Source organism: Camellia sinensis, chromosome 4 (genome assembly GCF_055761805.1).
Source record: "Camellia sinensis isolate YWXY chromosome 4, ASM5576180v1, whole genome shotgun sequence".
In the NCBI taxonomy this organism is placed as follows: Eukaryota; Viridiplantae; Streptophyta; class Magnoliopsida; order Ericales; family Theaceae; genus Camellia; species Camellia sinensis.
The window spans coordinates 46178091-46196091 of NC_138964.1; the positions used below are offsets into that span (position 1 = coordinate 46178091).

The 18001-nt window shown below is 37.6% G+C and overlaps 1 protein-coding gene across 1 annotated transcript; it reads right to left on the reverse strand.

Moving 5' to 3' along the window:
* Positions 1 to 6987: 6987 nt before the first annotated feature.
* On the reverse strand, positions 6988 to 11666 carry LOC145823723 (protein FAR1-RELATED SEQUENCE 5-like). The gene is made up of 7 exons (XM_082923244.1): positions 11549 to 11666; positions 11046 to 11152; positions 8384 to 10018; positions 7898 to 8302; positions 7733 to 7801; positions 7575 to 7626; positions 6988 to 7019 (listed from the first exon to the last, which is right to left on the reverse strand). Exons 1-7 carry the CDS (start codon positions 11664 to 11666, stop codon positions 6988 to 6990), a joined length of 2418 nt encoding a protein of 805 aa, XP_082779370.1.
* Positions 11667 to 18001: the final 6335 nt, after the last annotated feature.

Below are 18001 nucleotides of genomic sequence, written 5' to 3' on the forward strand. Positions count from 1 at the left end.
AAACTATGCGATTAATCGATATTTAATCTAATTTAATCATACCTAATAAATTTTCAGATAATTATACTATAAAATCACATTAATTCTAAGGATCATAGAACACTAATCGGTTTCGGATTCGGCCGCCGATAAGGCCTTCAATTAGCAGTTCAAACATATAAGCATGAACAGATAATCATACAGTCAAACAGATAGAATGCAATTTAACTAACATATACTCAATCAATTCGGTTTCCAATTTCAGTCAGTCAGTTCAGTACTTTAATCAGTTCAATTATCAGTCATAATCAATTCAGTTTAACGGTAATCGATGGTTATCGGTAATCAATCAGTCATCAGTCGGTAAACAGTATGAGGGTTGTTACAGTCTCCCCTCCTTATAAAGAGTTTAGTCCTCTAAACTCGAGTTACCTTCATTCTGGAAGAAAACAGGATTCAGTGGAAACAGTTCAGGATACCGTTTGGCCATGTCATCTTCCCTTTCCCAAGTGGCATACACGCCACCGTGGTTTTACCAGTCAACTTTCACTAACGGGATCTCTTTGTTCCTCAGTTTCTTGATTCGTCTGTTTACAATCTGTATAGGCCGTTCCTCGTAAGTGTAGTCATCACTCAACACTACGTGGGTAGGCTCTATTACATGGAAAGGATCCCGAAGGTAGTCTCTCAACATAGAGATGTGGAAGACGTTATGCATGTGCTCCATTTCAGGAGGAAGCGCAACTTGATACGCCACCGGATTGATTTTCTCAATGATCTCATATGGTCCGACGTATCTCGGTGCTAACTTGCCTTTGACTCCAAAACGAGTCTGGCCTTTCATTGGTGTCACTTTCACAAAAACGTGATCACCCACTTCATACTCTCTGTCCCGTCTTCTGACATCTGCATAACTTTTCTGTCTACTCTGTGCAGTTTTCAGTCTTTGCTGTATCAGTTTCATTTTTTCAGTTGTTTCATACACAATCTCGGGCCCAAGCAAAGGCCCATCTCCAACTTCTGCCCAGCAAATTGGAGATCTACATTTTCTGCCATACAATGCCTCAAAAGGCGCCATACCAATACTCGAATGGTAGCTGTTGTTGTAGGCGAATTCAGCTAAGGGCAAGTGACTTTCCCAGTTTCCCTGAAAATCAAGGACACACATTCTCAATAAATCCTCCAGAGTTCGGATGGTCCTTTCTGACTGTCCATCTGTCTGAGGATGATAGGCACTACTCAGTCTCAGTTCAGTACCCAATGCAGTCTGTAGACTTTGCCAAAATCTCGATGTAAACTTCGAATCCCTGTCAGAAACAATAGACACAGGTACTCCGTGCAGTCTCACAATTTCATCAATATAGATAACAGCCAATTTATCCGCATTATAGATCGTCTTGACAGGTAAGAAGTGAGTAGATTTGGTTAGTCTATCAACAATAACCCAAATAGAATCCATACCTTTTCTGGAGCGAGGCAATCCAACGATAAAATCCATCGTGATATGCTCCCATTTCCACTCTGGTATGGGTAGGGGTTGCAATAGTCCGGCAGGTCGTTGATGTTCAGCTTTGACCTGTTGGCAATGAAGACATTTGGACACAAGGTCGGCAATTTCTTTCTTCATTCCTGGCCACCAGAAATTCTGTTTCAGATCTTGGTACATTTTCGTATTCCCCGGGTGGATAGACAATTTCGAATTGTGGCCTTCTTGCAGAACTCTTCTTTTCAGTTCAGTATCATTTGGTACACACAGTCTTTCTTGAAATTTCAGTACATTATTCTCAAATTTGAATCCCAGCCTTGGTTTAGATTCTCTTTCTTCGATGATCTTTTTCAAGAAGTCATCCAGTTGCTGTTTCTCTTTAATTTCTTCAATCAGTGCCGGTTGAGCAGAAATAGCAGCTAAGGTTCCACCTTGTTCTCTCAAAACAATTTCAATTTCAGATTTTTCAAGGTCACAAAGCAACTCTTTCTGTCCTGTAAGCAAACATGCTAGGTTTCCAATCGATTTCCGGCTCAATGCATCGGCAACGGTATTGGCTTTTCCCGGATGGTACAATATCTGCAGGTCATAATCTTTAATCAGTTCCAGCCATCTCCGCTGTCTCATGTTCAGTTCTTTCTGTGTGAAGAATTATTTTAAACTCTTGTGGTCGGTGTATACTTCACATGTCACCCCGTACAGATAGTGACGCCAGATTTTCAGTGCAAATACTACTGCAGCAAGTTCCAGATCATGGGTCGGGTAGTTCTTTTCGTGCGGTCTCAGTTGTCGGGAAGCATAAGCAATAACCTTCCCATTCTGCATTAAAACACATCCCAAACCCTTATGAGAAGCATCACTAAATACAGTATAACCATCCGTACCTGATGGTAAGGTCAAAATCGGTGCAGTCACAAGTCGAGTTTTCAACTCTTGGAATGCTGATTCCCTTTGGTCAGTCCAGTCAAATGGTGTCCCCTTCTGAGTTAACTGAGTCAATGGTAAAGCAATTTTGGAGAAATCCTTTACAAATCTTCTGTAATATCCAGCCAATCCCAAAAAGCTTCGAACTTCAGTCACATTTGTTGGTCTAGGCCAGTTCACTACAGCTTCAATTTTCTGCGGATCAACAGAAATTCTATTTTTGCTAACAACATGCCCCAAAAACATAACATGGTCAAGCCAAAATTCACATTTAGACAGTTTAGCATACAGTTTCTGTTCTCTTAAGGTTTGTAGGGCAAGTTTTAGATGATGTTCATGCTGTTCTATACTTTTGGAGTAAATCAATATGTCATCAATAAATACAACAATAAAGTCATCAAGGTATGGTTTGAAAATTCTGTTCATGAGGTCCATAAAAGCAGCAGGGGCATTCGTGACTCCGAATGGCATAACTAAAAATTCATAATGGCCATACCTTGTTCTAAAAGCAGTTTTATCAATGTCTTCTGGTTTAACCTTCAGTTGATGATACCCCGATCTAAGATCGATTTTGCAAAACACTTGTGCACCCTGTAACTGATCAAATAAATCATCAATACGCGGTAATGGGTATTTATTCTTTACAGTTACCTTATTCAGTTCACGGTAGTCAATGCACAGTCTCAGTGAGCCATCTTTCTTCTTGACAAACAAAACAGGAGCACCCCATGGCGAAGTGCTAGGTCTGATGAACTTTTTGTCTAACAGTTCTTGCAATTGCACTTTCAGTTCTTTCAGTTCAGTTGGAGCCATTCGGTAAGGAGCTTTAGAAACTGGTTGTGTTCCGGGAATCACATCGACGGTAAATTCAATCTCCCTGTCAGTCAAATCTCCTGGAAGATTATCTGGAAAAACATCTGGAAATTCTCTGACTATAGGAATACAATTCACATCAGTTTTAACACTATCATCAGTAGACACAGTCAGTACAGAACACAGATATCCTTTACACCCCTTTCTAATTAATTTAATAGCTTTCACTGACGAGATCAAATACGGAGGAGGTACTACTCCACTCCCATTAAACACAAATTCAGGCAAACCAGGTGGACGGAAAACAACTTGCTTGGTCACACAGTCAATAGTGGCATGATATTTTTGTAACCAATCCATCCCCAATATTACGTCAAAATGATCAATGTTCAATGGCAGTAAATCAATAAACAGATGCATATCCCCAACAATAATTTCACATGCGTGGTACATATAAGCACATGTCATGGATCCCCCTACGGGTGATGATACGGCTAATAGATAGTTCATAGGTTCTAAGGGTCTATTCAATTTCCGTGAGAAAGCATGCGATACATAAGAATGTGTAGACCCCGAATCAATCAGTACATAAGCATTTTGTGTACAAATAGAGAGAATACCTGACACAACGGTCTCAGTATTCTGCACATCTCCCGGTACTAGTGCGAACACTCGGCCTTGCCTCATAGGCTCTTTTTCGGTAGCTTTAGGGTTAGGCTTTGGTGCTACAATTGATGCTGCTGCGCTTGGTGCAGCTTTACTACTGGCTTGTGGAGCAGAGGGGCAGTCTTTAACCATGTGGCCCACCTTGCCACACCTGTAACAGGCTCCAGATATTCTGTAGCAGACCCCCTTGTGCTTCTTGCCACACTCAGGACAGGGTGGTATGAACCCACTCCCTTGGCTGGGGCTAGTCATTGATCCCGTGTTCTGTTTCTTATTGGCTGGGTTGTGCTTGCCTTTCTTGAATTTGGAACCCTGCCTTTTTCCATGCCATTCAGTTGTTGGTGTTTCAGATTGTTTCACTGCTGCAATGTTCGACTCGGCCATCAATGCCCGGTCGAGAACCCCCACAAAAGTCGATAGTTTCAAAACATTTATTCGATCCAGAATTGCAACATTAAGGCCACCTTCAAATTTTCTGGCCTTCTTATACTCAGTATCCACCATATGCGGTGCATAACGGGCAAGTTCAGTAAATTTTGTTTCGTATTCGGCAACCGACGTGGTGCCCTGTTTCAGTTGCTCAAATTCAGTCACTTTCCTATCCCTGACACACTGTGGGAAGTACTTTTCAAAAAAGGACTCCTTGAACTGAGCCCAAGTCATAACAGCATTTGTATCGCGAATCAACATCCACCACCTTCTAGCTTCTTCTTGAAGGGTGAAGGTAGCTAACAATACCTTGTTCGCTTCCGAGCACGGAAACACTTCAAATAATTTCTCTGTTTCCAGAACCCAAGCTTCAGCTTTTAACGGTTCAAGGCCTCCCTGAAAGGATGGCGGTTTCATTTTGCTGAACTTCTGGGTCAAAGCAATTATGTCCCCATCATTCACATTCGCATTAAGTTCCGGCTGTACCGGAGGGGGAGGAGGAGGAGGCTGTTGGTTCTGTTGTTCAAGTCTAGCAGTTATCAGTTCCATCATTCTTTCCATTCTTTCCATTCTCGCCTCGGTAGACGAGGATTCAGGTTCATTTGCAGTGTTTGCGTTATCCATTTTCACTATAAGCAGTTATAACAGTTTTAAACATAAGCAGTCATTTGTTTACCAGTTTAACACATTAGCAGATATTCAGTCATAACATAACCACACACTTTTCAATTTCATGAAATGCCCTAGTCACTTTCCTAGGACACCCTATAGCTCATTTGGACACGTGTGTGCGGTATAACTCGTGGTAAGTATCGCTCTGATACCACTCTGTCACGACCCAAACCCGGCCCTATGGGTTTAGCACCGTAACCGGCCAGTAATCTGAGATTACCGAAGGCCTGCAGAACAGTAATACAGTAAAACAGAGTACAGGGCCTGGCGGAAGCCAATACAGTAATTAAACAATGTCCAATGAGCTGTAACAGTCTGCATGCCAAAAAGATTTTTCATGCGTTCATACATAAACAGTACAGAACAGTATGCACAATATTTACAGTCACACAGTACAGGGACCTAATCCCTTGATAACAGTACAGTTAGCAACTGACAGTCTATACAGTAATCCAAACAATATGGAGACAGACGGGGGAAACAAACAAAACACCCCAAAGCCATAGCATGGCAACTCGGAACCTCGCAGTGAGGCACAAAGGCTGGCTTGACAAAACTGGAGTCTAACCCATGCTCCTAGCTCCGATCTGGTGGCTGAGCACCTACATATATATATATAAACAGTGAGCTAAAGCCCAGTGAATAACATAATGCGTAAAGGGGTTTAGAATGAATGTCCTTACAGTAATGAAAACAGTTCAATTCAATCAGTATTTCAGTTGTTCAGTACAGTAAACAGTCATATGTGGTACATCCGTTAGCATAACAGTGACAGTAGGTCTTAAAAGACCGAACAATAATGATGGCCATCAGTCAGTAAACAGTAGTGATTCCACGAGGGAACCGACAGAGATCTCTGTAACAGTAACAGTAACAGTAAACAGTGGGTACTAAGGATGCCACAGTACAGTTCAGAAATAAAGGACATACATTCATTCAGTAACACCAGTTTAGTAAACAGTTCAGTTCAGTATTCAAAAGATATCAGTTGAACATATCTTTACACAATTGTTACTCACAGAGTTCGGGCTACAGTAAGCTAGAGCGTGTCTCCCCAGTCGCCAACCCTACACAGTTAACAGGTTGAACACACACTAAGCTACACAGTTGGGAAAGATAACAACTTAATCCCTAATGCCTCGGTGTGTTCTACATCTATATCCTCAACAAGATGCCTTAAACTAGGCCTAAGAATGCCTAGAACGGGATGAGGATGCAAAGATGCACATTTAAAAGCATTTTCAGAAAAACAGAGTCCCGCTCGAGCGCATGTTTCCCCACTCGAGCGGACATGCAACAAAGGTACACGCTCGAGCGTAAACTTTTCCGCTCGAGCGTACTGTAAAAGTACTGGATGGGTGAAATCTCCGCTCGACGCCCGCTTGAGCTTGAGACATGACTCCGCTCGAGCGCCCAATCCTCCGCTCGAGCGGACTGCAAAACAGTGCAGAGAGATGCTGGTTGCTCGGATTCCACGCTCGAGCGTAACTTTCCCCGCTCGAGCGGAAGTGCGAAATCTGGAAAACCCAGATTGCACCTCCAAGCTCAAACTCAAGTTTAAATGCATCAAAGCCGATCCTCTTGGGCTCATTTTCTGGAAAACATTTATAAACACATAAAATAACGTGGCACAAAGCTCAATTTGAGAAATCAAAGCCCAAGGGTGTTTAATTCAAACCCAATTTCAAATCAATTTCAAATCATTTTCAAGAACAATCTTCAAACATGACATGCATGATCTTAAATCATTTTCAAAGCTTTAATGCTGTTTCAAAAGAGCTCAAGCCTTCAAAAACAAGATGAACTCATGGAGTATGACCAAAAGATGGACATGCATGTGAGGTATGATGAACTACAACCTCAAAACTTCAATATATGTACATGCATGCAACACTTAAGCTTCAATTCACCATTAATGACCCAAATCATGACTTAGCTCTACAATCTAACATGGACCATGCAACAATCAACTCAAAACATGAACAAGAAGACAATGGAGCTACCTTTAGTCTTGTAGTTCAAGAAGGGAGTTCAAATATAGCAATCAACACTTCAATTCCAAGCAAGATCAAGCAAATCTCTCAAGAACAACTCAACTCTCTCTCACTCTCTAACTTGGGTCGGTTGAGGCAAGAAGAGGAGAAGAAAATGTTTGTTTGATCAATACGTGGAGTGTATACAAGGTTCAAGAGATAGTGGTCCACTAAGTGGCGGAACGGTAATTAAATCAAACTATGCGATTAATCGATATTTAATCTAATTTAATCATACCTAATAAATTTTCAGATAATTATACTATAAAATCACATTAATTCTAAGGATCATAGAACACTAATCGGTTTCGGATTCGGCCGCCGATAAGGCCTTCAATTAGCAGTTCAAACATATAAGCATGAACAGATAATCATACAGTCAAACAGATAGAATGCAATTTAACTAACATATACTCAATCAATTCGGTTTCCAATTTCAGTCAGTCAGTTCAGTACTTTAATCAGTTCAATTATCAGTCATAATCAATTCAGTTTAACGGTAATCGATGGTTATCGGTAATCAATCAGTCATCAGTCGGTAAACAGTATGAGGGTTGTTACAGAATGATTACCCATGTCGGAAGACGGTTGAGATTGACCTTGATAAGTAGAAAAAGAACCATCCTACATGCATCACAAAAGACCAAAAATAATCAATATAACGCTACTAGTTGCAAGAATAATCAATCCATCAAATTAATACAAGGTTGCACACAATAGTAAAAATTACCTGACTAGAAATATTACCCATGGCAACAGGAGGCTCATATTGACCTTCAAGAGTACAAAAACTATCACCCTGCAAACAACCAAATTATTTAATAAATTATTTTCCTAACACACATAACACAAAATTGATAACACATAACAATCAGACATAACTTCAATTAATTACCTGCTTACATTGCATTCTTTTCTTCTTCGCAATACATTTTTCCATCCCGCCCTTGATCCTCCTTCTTCCCTTAGTAGTTGCTTGTCTTTTCTTCAGTCCCTTGGCTTGGATTGGACAATCTACTTCATCACTCTGTGGGCATGTGTTAGCTGAGGAATTTCTGAATTCAGTGATCTCCACTTGACCAAAAGTGTGCACACTTAATTTGTCTTCAACCATGACACTCAGTTCTTCACCTTTTGCAAGTGACAAATGATAAGTTTCTTCACTTTCGGCGGCTCTACTTGCTATAGCTCTAAACATATTCATCAATGACCTATATCGGTCGCTTTGATGTAGTTTGGCATCAGCCTTGACATCATACCCACGCCTATCTTTCACAGTTTCAGCCCTTGCTTTTTTTGTCTATCGTTTGAGTATGTATTGTGCAGGAAGGTCCTTTGCATTGATTATCTCTCTAAGCACCTTTAAACAATGTTGACACACTATGCCCTTCACTTCAAACTTCTTGCAACTACAACTCAAAAAACCATCTCTATCCATTGTCACATTCTTATCTTTTTTTCCATCTACATCCGTTTGAATTGTGAATATGGTACTCTCACCATCATGCATAGTGCCTACAATGGACGCTTCAATGGACTGCACGTACTCATTTTGGAATTCCTCAAAAATTGTTTTGGTGTAAATATCTGCCATTTGCTTTAACATCACAGTTGGAATGGCAACCCTTGGCAATTTTTGACACAAATTATACTCGGCTTCCAATTCTTTATACCTTTTGTCATAGAGCACCCTCTCAAAATGCTTGAAAAATTCCATCAAGTTATGATCACAATTGAGATAATCCTTAAAAAATGCATTGAATGATTCACTTAGTTGAGTAGTACTCATTCTAGCTGCCCAAGAATTCATAATATATGGCCATCCCCATTTCTCCTTCACACCAAAAGTTTGCGCCAACCAATGATTGTTGTGTGCATCATACCTATGAAGCATTTGGTCCCATTGTATTTTGAATTCTTCTTCATCATCAATTTGATGCATAAATTTTGAAAAGACACCCTTTACCCCAACATCTTGAAAGAGGGAACTCACATGCTTCACGGCATTTTGCATCAAATGCCATGTACAAAGTCGATGGTTTGTACTAGGCATGACAATTGGAATGGCCTTAGCCATCGCAGCATCTTGATCGGTGAAAATAGTTTTTGGAGCTTTGTTTGACATTGCCTCCAAAAAAATCTGAAACAACCATGTGAATGATTCGGCAGTCTCATCATACATCAACGCTGCACCGAATACAACAGTTTCTCGATGATGATTAAATCCAACAAAGGTTCCAAAAGGTCTATGTTCATTATTTAATTTGTAAGTAGTGTCAAAGGTCACTACATCACCAAATTGAGCATAGTCCATTATCATTTGTGCATCCGCCCAAAATATGTTACTTATTTGCTCTTCACAATCTAATTGGACTGCATAATAAAAGGATGGATTTTCTAAACTTTTCTTACGAAAGTATTGCAACACACTACCTGCTTCTCCATATTCCAAATCTTTTTGTCTCTTCGATCTCAAGTAATTTTTTTGGTCCAATTTGGTGAAGCCAAGTGATGCTCTTCCACCAGATTCCCTACCAAATAGCTCATAAGCAGACCTAAGAGGAATTCCAGATTCTGCAGCCAATTCTACTTCAATTGCTTGGGTGGTAGATATTTTTCTTTGGGATGGCAACATATGAATGCACTCTTGAGGCACAAGATCATGATTATGATGTTCAACAAAATCAATGGCAACATATTTTCCTAAATTTCTATCTAACTTGATACTAAATCGAGCACGACAACCACACCTCACCTCTTGTCTCGGAAATTTTACTAGTGGATCTCGCTTGTCAATACCCCGAGTTCCCTCTTTGTAACATACAAAAGTCCGTGAAGTTATTTCCTTAGTATGTTTGTTCTTGTGTGCATATAGCTTCTTAATACTAAAGCCCACCTTTCCGCCATAGGTATTATAAAAATCATATGCAGCTTGTTCAGAATCAAATGACATACCTAATTTTGGCTTCCAACCACAATTAGCCAACTCATTAACACCATTATTTTCTTCGATTACCTGCAATTCGATTTATAGGTTCAATGAATCAATTTATATTACTTCAATCTATTGGTTCAATGAATCAATAAATGAATTTATATTACTTCAATTTATAGGTTCAATGAATCAATTTATAGGTTCAATGAATCAATTAGCCAACATCAAATTTGAACTTATTTTGTTATGGGGAGTGGTTTATTAAGGTAGTTTTATTTTATAATTTTGTAAATCTCTTTGAAATGATGGACCAGATCATAGTTATAAATGATATCTTTCATATATAACTATCATAGTTATAAATGATATTGAAAAATCAATCATAGTTACTAATCACTCTTTTTTATAATTACTAATTTCTGAATTCACAAAATCCTTAATTATATATAAATCCTTAATTATATATAAAAATTAACATAGAGAAATGTATAGAGAAAAATTAATTATTACTCCTTGTGGTTATAATAATATGAAAATGAGAAGTACATTGGTAAAATAATAGGCTTTATTACTCCTTGTGGTTATGAATCTTCTTTGTCTTTCAATCTCTCAACACTTTGATTAGTTCTCAACACTAAAGTGGTAGTCCAAACAGCTATGTTTGATCAAGAGGCATGAAAAAGTGGGCAGTCCAATCTCTGTCTTTCATCCAAAATTTTTTCACCCTACATTGACATTCAAGGTTCTCCAAAAGCCCTAGTTTTCAAGCAGCAGAGAGAGAGAGAGAGAGAGAGAGAGAGAGAGAGGGCAAAGCTGTTCCATCCATCTAACACAAGATAATTTAAAAAACCCAATTCTCCAAGATACCCAGTAAGCATAAAAACTTAAATCAAAACCACAAATAATCAGAAACAGCAAAGAAAAACATGTATTTTTGCCCAATTCTCCAAGATACCCAGTAAGCATAAAAACTTAAATCAAAACCACAAATAATCAGAAACAGCAAAGAAAAACATGTATTTTTGTGGTGTGTAACAGCTTCAGTCAAATGGGTAAGCATTTGAAAAATAAAAAATAAATAACTCGGAAACATTCATCAAGAACTCACTAGAAATGGGTCATTCTCTGTATAAGCCCCACTTTCAAGACTCCCAAGAAGTTTGTTTTCCTTTGAAGTCGAAATCAAACTGAGAAAGAAAGCAAGATCTGCAATGCCTAAAGGCGAATATAGTAGAGACAATGAAGAAAAAGAGATAGAGCTATAGAGCTCCAGAGAGAGAGAGAGAGAGAGTGAATAGGAGAGAGACCGAGAGAGAGAGTATTAAATTGGGACAAAGAAGGGACGACGACTTCACCGTTACAAAATTAAATGCGGTGGTTTTTGGGTTCTATTGTCAGTGCATTTTTTGCTAAGTTCAGAGCACAGTGCACTCTGTTTCAGAATCTGGCAATAGAATAGAGAATAGAATTACCCATTTGAAGAAGAAACAACCTGAAACTGCCTCAATCTTTGGATTAGAGGGGTCATCTTTGACATATTTGTAATGTATACATTGATTATCCAAACAAAATGTAAATATAGAGACTGAAATATACATATATACATAATACAGAGACTGAAATATACCTCGTCACAGCCGGACTCGCGTCCCTCCGCCATCGTCGCGTCACAGCCGGACTCGCATCCCTCCGCCAACCTCTCTCCATTACCGTCGCCTCCGTCTACCATCGTTCTCCGTCTTCGCAGATGGCGCCGAGGAGCCACTCTCCGTTCTCCAGCGCCTCTCTTCTCTCTCTCTCTCTCTATCCAGTTGCGTGGTTTGTTGTTTGTTAGGGCAAAACAGAGGAGATAGGGACGAAGATGAAGTCAATCAGGCGGGAAATTCAAATTTTTCAGAACAAAAAAAAAAAAAAAAACCAACTAAACAAAACGACGTCGTTTTTTCACTCCAAAACGACGTCATTTTGTAGTGCTGCTGGGAGTGCTGCTGGGAAGAGCGGCCGAAGATCTGAACTCGTTCTTCAGAGCCTAAGAGTGCTGCATTTTGGTCCAGAAGGCTGCTAAAGTTTGGTCTTCAAGGGTAAGCAACATTTTCTCTCTTTTAAGCTTGTTTTTGTATCCTTTCTAAGCCATACTTGTTTGCTGTTTTGGGCTCCGACCCTAACTGGAGTTAGGCTTATTTTGAGTTCTTTTTGACTTTTGTTTAAGGGCCTCTCACTGTTTGAGGCCTCCTTGTTGCACTTGCTTCATTATCCCTCTTGTATGCCATTTTCTTGTGTAGTATTTTTGGCCTAGGTATAAATTTTTTTGAGGCATGTCATAAACTGTAAAAGGGCTTATTTTGAGCCCTTCTTTAACATTATTGAAGGGCTCATTTTTGTTTGAGGCTTATATCTTCCACTTGCCTTTATATCCCTTTTTTGGCTCCATTTTTTCATGATTCATTAGCCTCTTGTGCTTCTGTTTTTGGACTCTGGTCCGAACTTAAAAAAGTCTTATTTTGACCCTCTCTTCATGTTTCATTAAGAGTCTGTCACTGTTTGAGGCATCCTTTATATACTTTGTGTTATATCTCTCTTTTTGGCCTTATTTTGTGTAGTATTTTAGGCTTGCATGCATACTGTTTTGGGTCTGGCCATCAACTGTAAAAGGTCATATTTTGGGCCCCTCTTCAATGTTGTTGAAGGACCCTCAGCTGTTTGGGGCCAGCATCTGTGACTTGCTTCATTATCTCACATTTAGGGCCATTTTTGCATGCTAGTTTAGCCTCATTTATCTTCATTTTTTGGCTTTGATGTAAACTGGAAACATGCTTGTTTTGGGACTGCCTTGAACCTGTCTTTACATTTCATGTTCGAATAATGCATGCTTGATGTAGCTACAAGTCATTTCATGTGCTTAATCTTGCATTTCGGGACCATTTCATGCATCAGGTGCTATATTGTCATGTTTCGGGGCTGTTTTGTGTCGCATTTCAGTTCTGAAATTTTCATGTTTGCATATCATATTCCATGCCTTGCCATGTCTCATTAGAGTGGCATTTGGTGCCTTAGGGTCAGTCCTCGGTTTGTGTGCATGCGTGCACGTAATTCGAGAGTCTCATTTTCATCTAATGGCCTCTTATGTGAGTGTGGCTGAGGTCCACTCATGTTGGTGTAAGCCCATTATGCATTGTGTATGCCATTTTATTTTATAGCATTGCGTATGCTAAGTTGTATGTTAGCGCATTGTGTATGCCATGTTACCTCGTGCATCGTGTATGCCATTTCATAGCATTGTGCATGTTAGGTTGTATCTTAGTTGCATTTCATGCATATCATGAATATTGCATTGTGCTTGGGATAGGAATTACCCGGGCACGGGAAACGAGGTACGTTTCGTACTCCGAGTGACGGAACGTATCTCAATTCCCAGTCACCGACACTCCGGATCATCCATGATGGAGTTAGGTTTTAGTTGAGTTTTTATGTGCATTCATTCTATATTGAGTTGCACAATTCGACTCCTCGGCCATCATGTATCAAGATGCGTGATTGGTGGCACGAGGATCGAGACATGCATACATCTGTGAAAATACATTGCTATGCCCCTTTCCTGCTCTCTGTTGCAGCAAATCAAGAATCGGCGGTCTTCCGGAGCTTGGCGCGCTTTCCAAGAATAATTGCAAAACAGAGGCTAATTGGGGCATCCCAGTGGATTTCCGCGCAAGGCAGCCCAAACATTCATCATCCGGAGAAGAGTCAAGGCAGTCCTTGGCTTGCATGCCAGTTTTATTGTTTTCTTAGTTAATTTGGTAATTAATTAGGATTTTGTAATTATTTGGACTGTAATATTTATTCGGGACTGTATATTATTCTTTTGGACCCTCTGTACGCGGGCAATGTTGTAATAAGTGTGCGTGTGTGTGTTGTATGTCTTCCAACCCCACGTCTTTCTCCCTTTTATTTACCAGCTTATGATGGTTAGATTAGGGTATATTTCAATTAGCATACAGTATGATAGCATGTTTGCATTCATTCATCTGTTTTGCATGCACCGGGCTCGGCGCATTATACTAATTGCATTTGTATTTCAATTCCAAGTTGAATACATGTTAGCTGTAGCATCATCATATGCCATCTTAGAATAGCCGAGCCTGCTATAGTTGCACTTTTACATGCGTTGCATTAGGCATTCCTGTATAATTTGGATCATGCATGGATTTCTAATTAGCTTCTTTTTTGGCTTGGAGTACTCGGTGAGTTTTACGCTTTAGCATCCTTGCATGCGTGTGAGTGAATGCCATGATAGCATGCTTACCATGAGGCTATGTGCTTATGTGATATAAACTGCCTGAATGCCTGTGGGTGAAGGTTAGGTTATTTGAATTGGAACAATTCATTAATTGTGAGTTTTAAGCCCACTAGATAGTGGCAAAATCATCTTTTCTAAGCCCACCTGAGGGTGGCAAATCCACGTCTTAGCCTACTTGCGAGTAGCACCATCAAACCATTTTCAAATAAACAAACATGAAATGTTTTGTTCCAATTCAAGCGACCCAGTCTATACTTGTATGCTGTGCGCATCACATAGTAATCTAGGCTAATAACCGGAATAAGAACGCATAATGTTTTCAAAAATAGATATCATGGTTAATAGAAGCCGATCTTTGATCGGGCGAGCGGGGGTGCTCACGAAGTGACCTTCCCCAATCGTACCCAAGTTCCCGAGCCGAGGCAACTTTGGTGATGACAGACACGTGGCCTTAGGCAACGAGTCAGGGTTTCCTAAATTTCTCAAAATAAAATATTTAGGTGGCGACTCTGTATCTGGCAAAGCAGTCCATGTTTGGCACTTCTTTCAAAAATCTGTTTTCTCAAAACGATTTGCCGGATTTGGACTCTTTGGTTCAGATTTAGAACCGTGACAATTTGAGAGTCTTGAGCTGTAGTGACCCCAAATGCACAGAACGGGACTCACCCTCCCGGGGCGTTCGGGGACGTCTACAAAGTGCCCTCGTCCCCTAAAAGTATCACTTCATAGGACTTAAGTATAACACTTATCATGGACTCTCAACTACATAAGAATAATCAGTCTCATCTTTATCTTGGGCCTAAGCCTGAGCTTGAGCTTGAGTCTGAGCTTCGGCTTGGGCCGGGCCTGAACATTTTTTTTTTCTTCTATTTTTTTCACTAAAATTTTATTCTTTTCCACTAAAAATGACACTGGGCCTCGGGTAGGCCGGGTTTTGAGTGAGCCTTGTGCATGCCATGGGTTGGGCCGGACCGGGCTTCAAAATAACGATTTAGGCCCAGGATTAGGGTCCCGGGTTAGGCTCGGGCCCGAAACAAACTGGGCCTAACCAGGCTAAGCCCACCTCGAACCACGGGCCATTTTTATACTCCCACTTGAATGAATTGAACTCATTGTACCATCTATATGTATATATGTATATATAAGAATTGCTTGAGCTCTAAGGGCTTGTATTTTTATCTTTCCATTTTGCCTCTTCTTTTGGTATTATTTACAAGAGAAGTTGATGTTTGTATTTCTATTTTCTCATTTTGCCCTTTCTTTTGGTATTATTTACAATTCTTTGTCGTTATCTTTATCTAATGTATTTAGGATAAATTCCAAATACACCTTCTAAAATTTGATTAAAATATGAATTGTTGTCTACAATACAACAATAAAATTATTAAAATTGTTAATTGAAATATATTTATGATATCATTAAAATTAATAATTGACTTAATGATTAATAAATAAAAGGGATAATTTGTTATGCAATTTGAAATTGGAAAGGGCAAAATATAATTTTGAGAACTATAAGAAACAATTCATATTTTCAGAAAACCTCAATGAGTGTGATTGTAATTTACTCATGAATTTATATATTTAATATAAATAAGGACAAATTACATTTTAAACCCCTCAACTATTGTTCCATATCATTTCACCCCTTTAACTAAAAATTATAACACTCAACCCCCTCATCTATTAATTTTTTTTTTTTTCAATTTGAAAAGTAATGACAAAAGTATCTCACAAAGTTTTTTTTTGTTTTTTTTATTCTAAAATACATTCACTAAAGATTAAAAAAGATCTAAAAAACTCAAAAATAATTTTTAAAAATTAAATCAAACAAATTGATAATATCATTTTAAGTATTCTATTTGAGGTGTCATGCGCAACTCATATGTCAATTTTCCATTTATTTATAAAAAGTCCTTAATAAAATGTTTACATTGATACAAATATATATATATATATATATATATATTTTAGAACAAGATACAAAATAGTATCTAAGGTGAAAGAATGTAGCATTTCTTAGTTGAGGATGTAAAGTGATATTAGATAATAGTTCATTGAGGTAATAATGTGTAAATTGTCATATTGTTGAAATGGTATTTCGTCATAAAGGTTGAGATTGAAAAATAATAATTCATAGATGATGGAGCTAAAGTATTACAATTTTTAATTCAATAGGCAAAGCGATGTAGAGCAATAGTTGACTGAAATAAATTGTAATTTTCCCTACAATTGATGTTGCATTTATTTATCCTTGTGTAATTTTATTATTTATTTACAAAAAAAAAAAATCTTCAAAATAATATATTAACAAACTTGAATGGCAAAAAAATTAATTATTAATATTACATACAAAGCAGGAAACAAGTTTTACATTTAAACATTAAAGATGTATAAAATATATAAAAATGCTTCCTTTAAATTTTGGTGCTTAAAATTTATAAAAAGTTAAGTCATCTATGCTTCTCATAGAAGATAATATACAAATAATCAACTTAAATAATTTAATTAATTTACATTTTCTCATACAAATTTTTTATTTTTAACATTTCGGGGCTTTTAGTTTAAGGTCACTGAATACACAAATAATCAACTTAAATAATTTAATTAATTTACATTTTCTCATACAAAATTTTTATTTTTAACATTTGGGATTTTTTAGTTTAAGGTCACTAATATTAAGATTTTATAAGATAAAGATATACAACAGTTTCATAGTAGTTAAAGTCTCTTAATATTTTGACAGAGAAATTTCGCAGAGAGATTTTTCTTCACAAAAAAAATTTTAGCTCTTCAAAAAGAAAATTTAATTTCATAGAGAAATTTTAACTCGTAACAGATGTAACGAGTTAAAATTTCTCTAATAATATTATTGAGTGATTCTAACTAATAAGAAAAAATATATTATATCTCTCCGGCTACCAAAAGTTAAAGAAAAATGTTTCACAAATTTTTTCAAACATTTGATCCATACCTTGCACGGGCCTTTTTTTTTCACTAATATATATATATATATATATATACATATGCAAGTTCAACATATTCAATAATATAAAATGAACCATTACTTACCTTTCTTGTGCTCTTGTTCTAGCTTTAAAAAATCAAGGACTTCGAAATTTTTGGACAAAGTAAAAAAGGTGTTTATTTCGTGGAACTGTTGAGCTTTGGGCTCAACGATTTTTGCAACATTAGTCTGAGCCACAAGATCAACAGTCAATTTGTTGAATATTAAAGAAGACAAATCAAAAGTTAAATTTTGCTACACCGATTTGTGGATTTTTCCAACTGTAGTTTGTTCAAATTTAGGGGATTTATCATTGTTATCCCAAAAAAAAAAAGTTCAGATATCCTATTAAATAATGGAAAAAATTGCTCTGAATATTAAAAAAAAATTAAAATAACAAAAATTGTCATATGATGGCAAATAGTTGGCTGTCCATCATTTGGATTAAGATCAACAAAATCCATACTTTGTGGGAGAAATTAGCATTCAATGATAATTTCAAAAACTTATTTCAAATTTATGAAAAAAATTAATGATTTAATTATTAATATTTGTAAAGTTTACTATTGATTTATAATTATCGCTTAAAAGTTACAATTAATTGTTATTGGGGTAATTTCATTTCAGTGTATATTTAAAAAAAATTATATTTACAAATTAATGGTAAAATTTATACATATTAAAAAGTAAAAGTACAAACTTTATCATGTATATATATATAATTAATTTTGACAAAAACCACTGACATGTTATTTTCTCATTA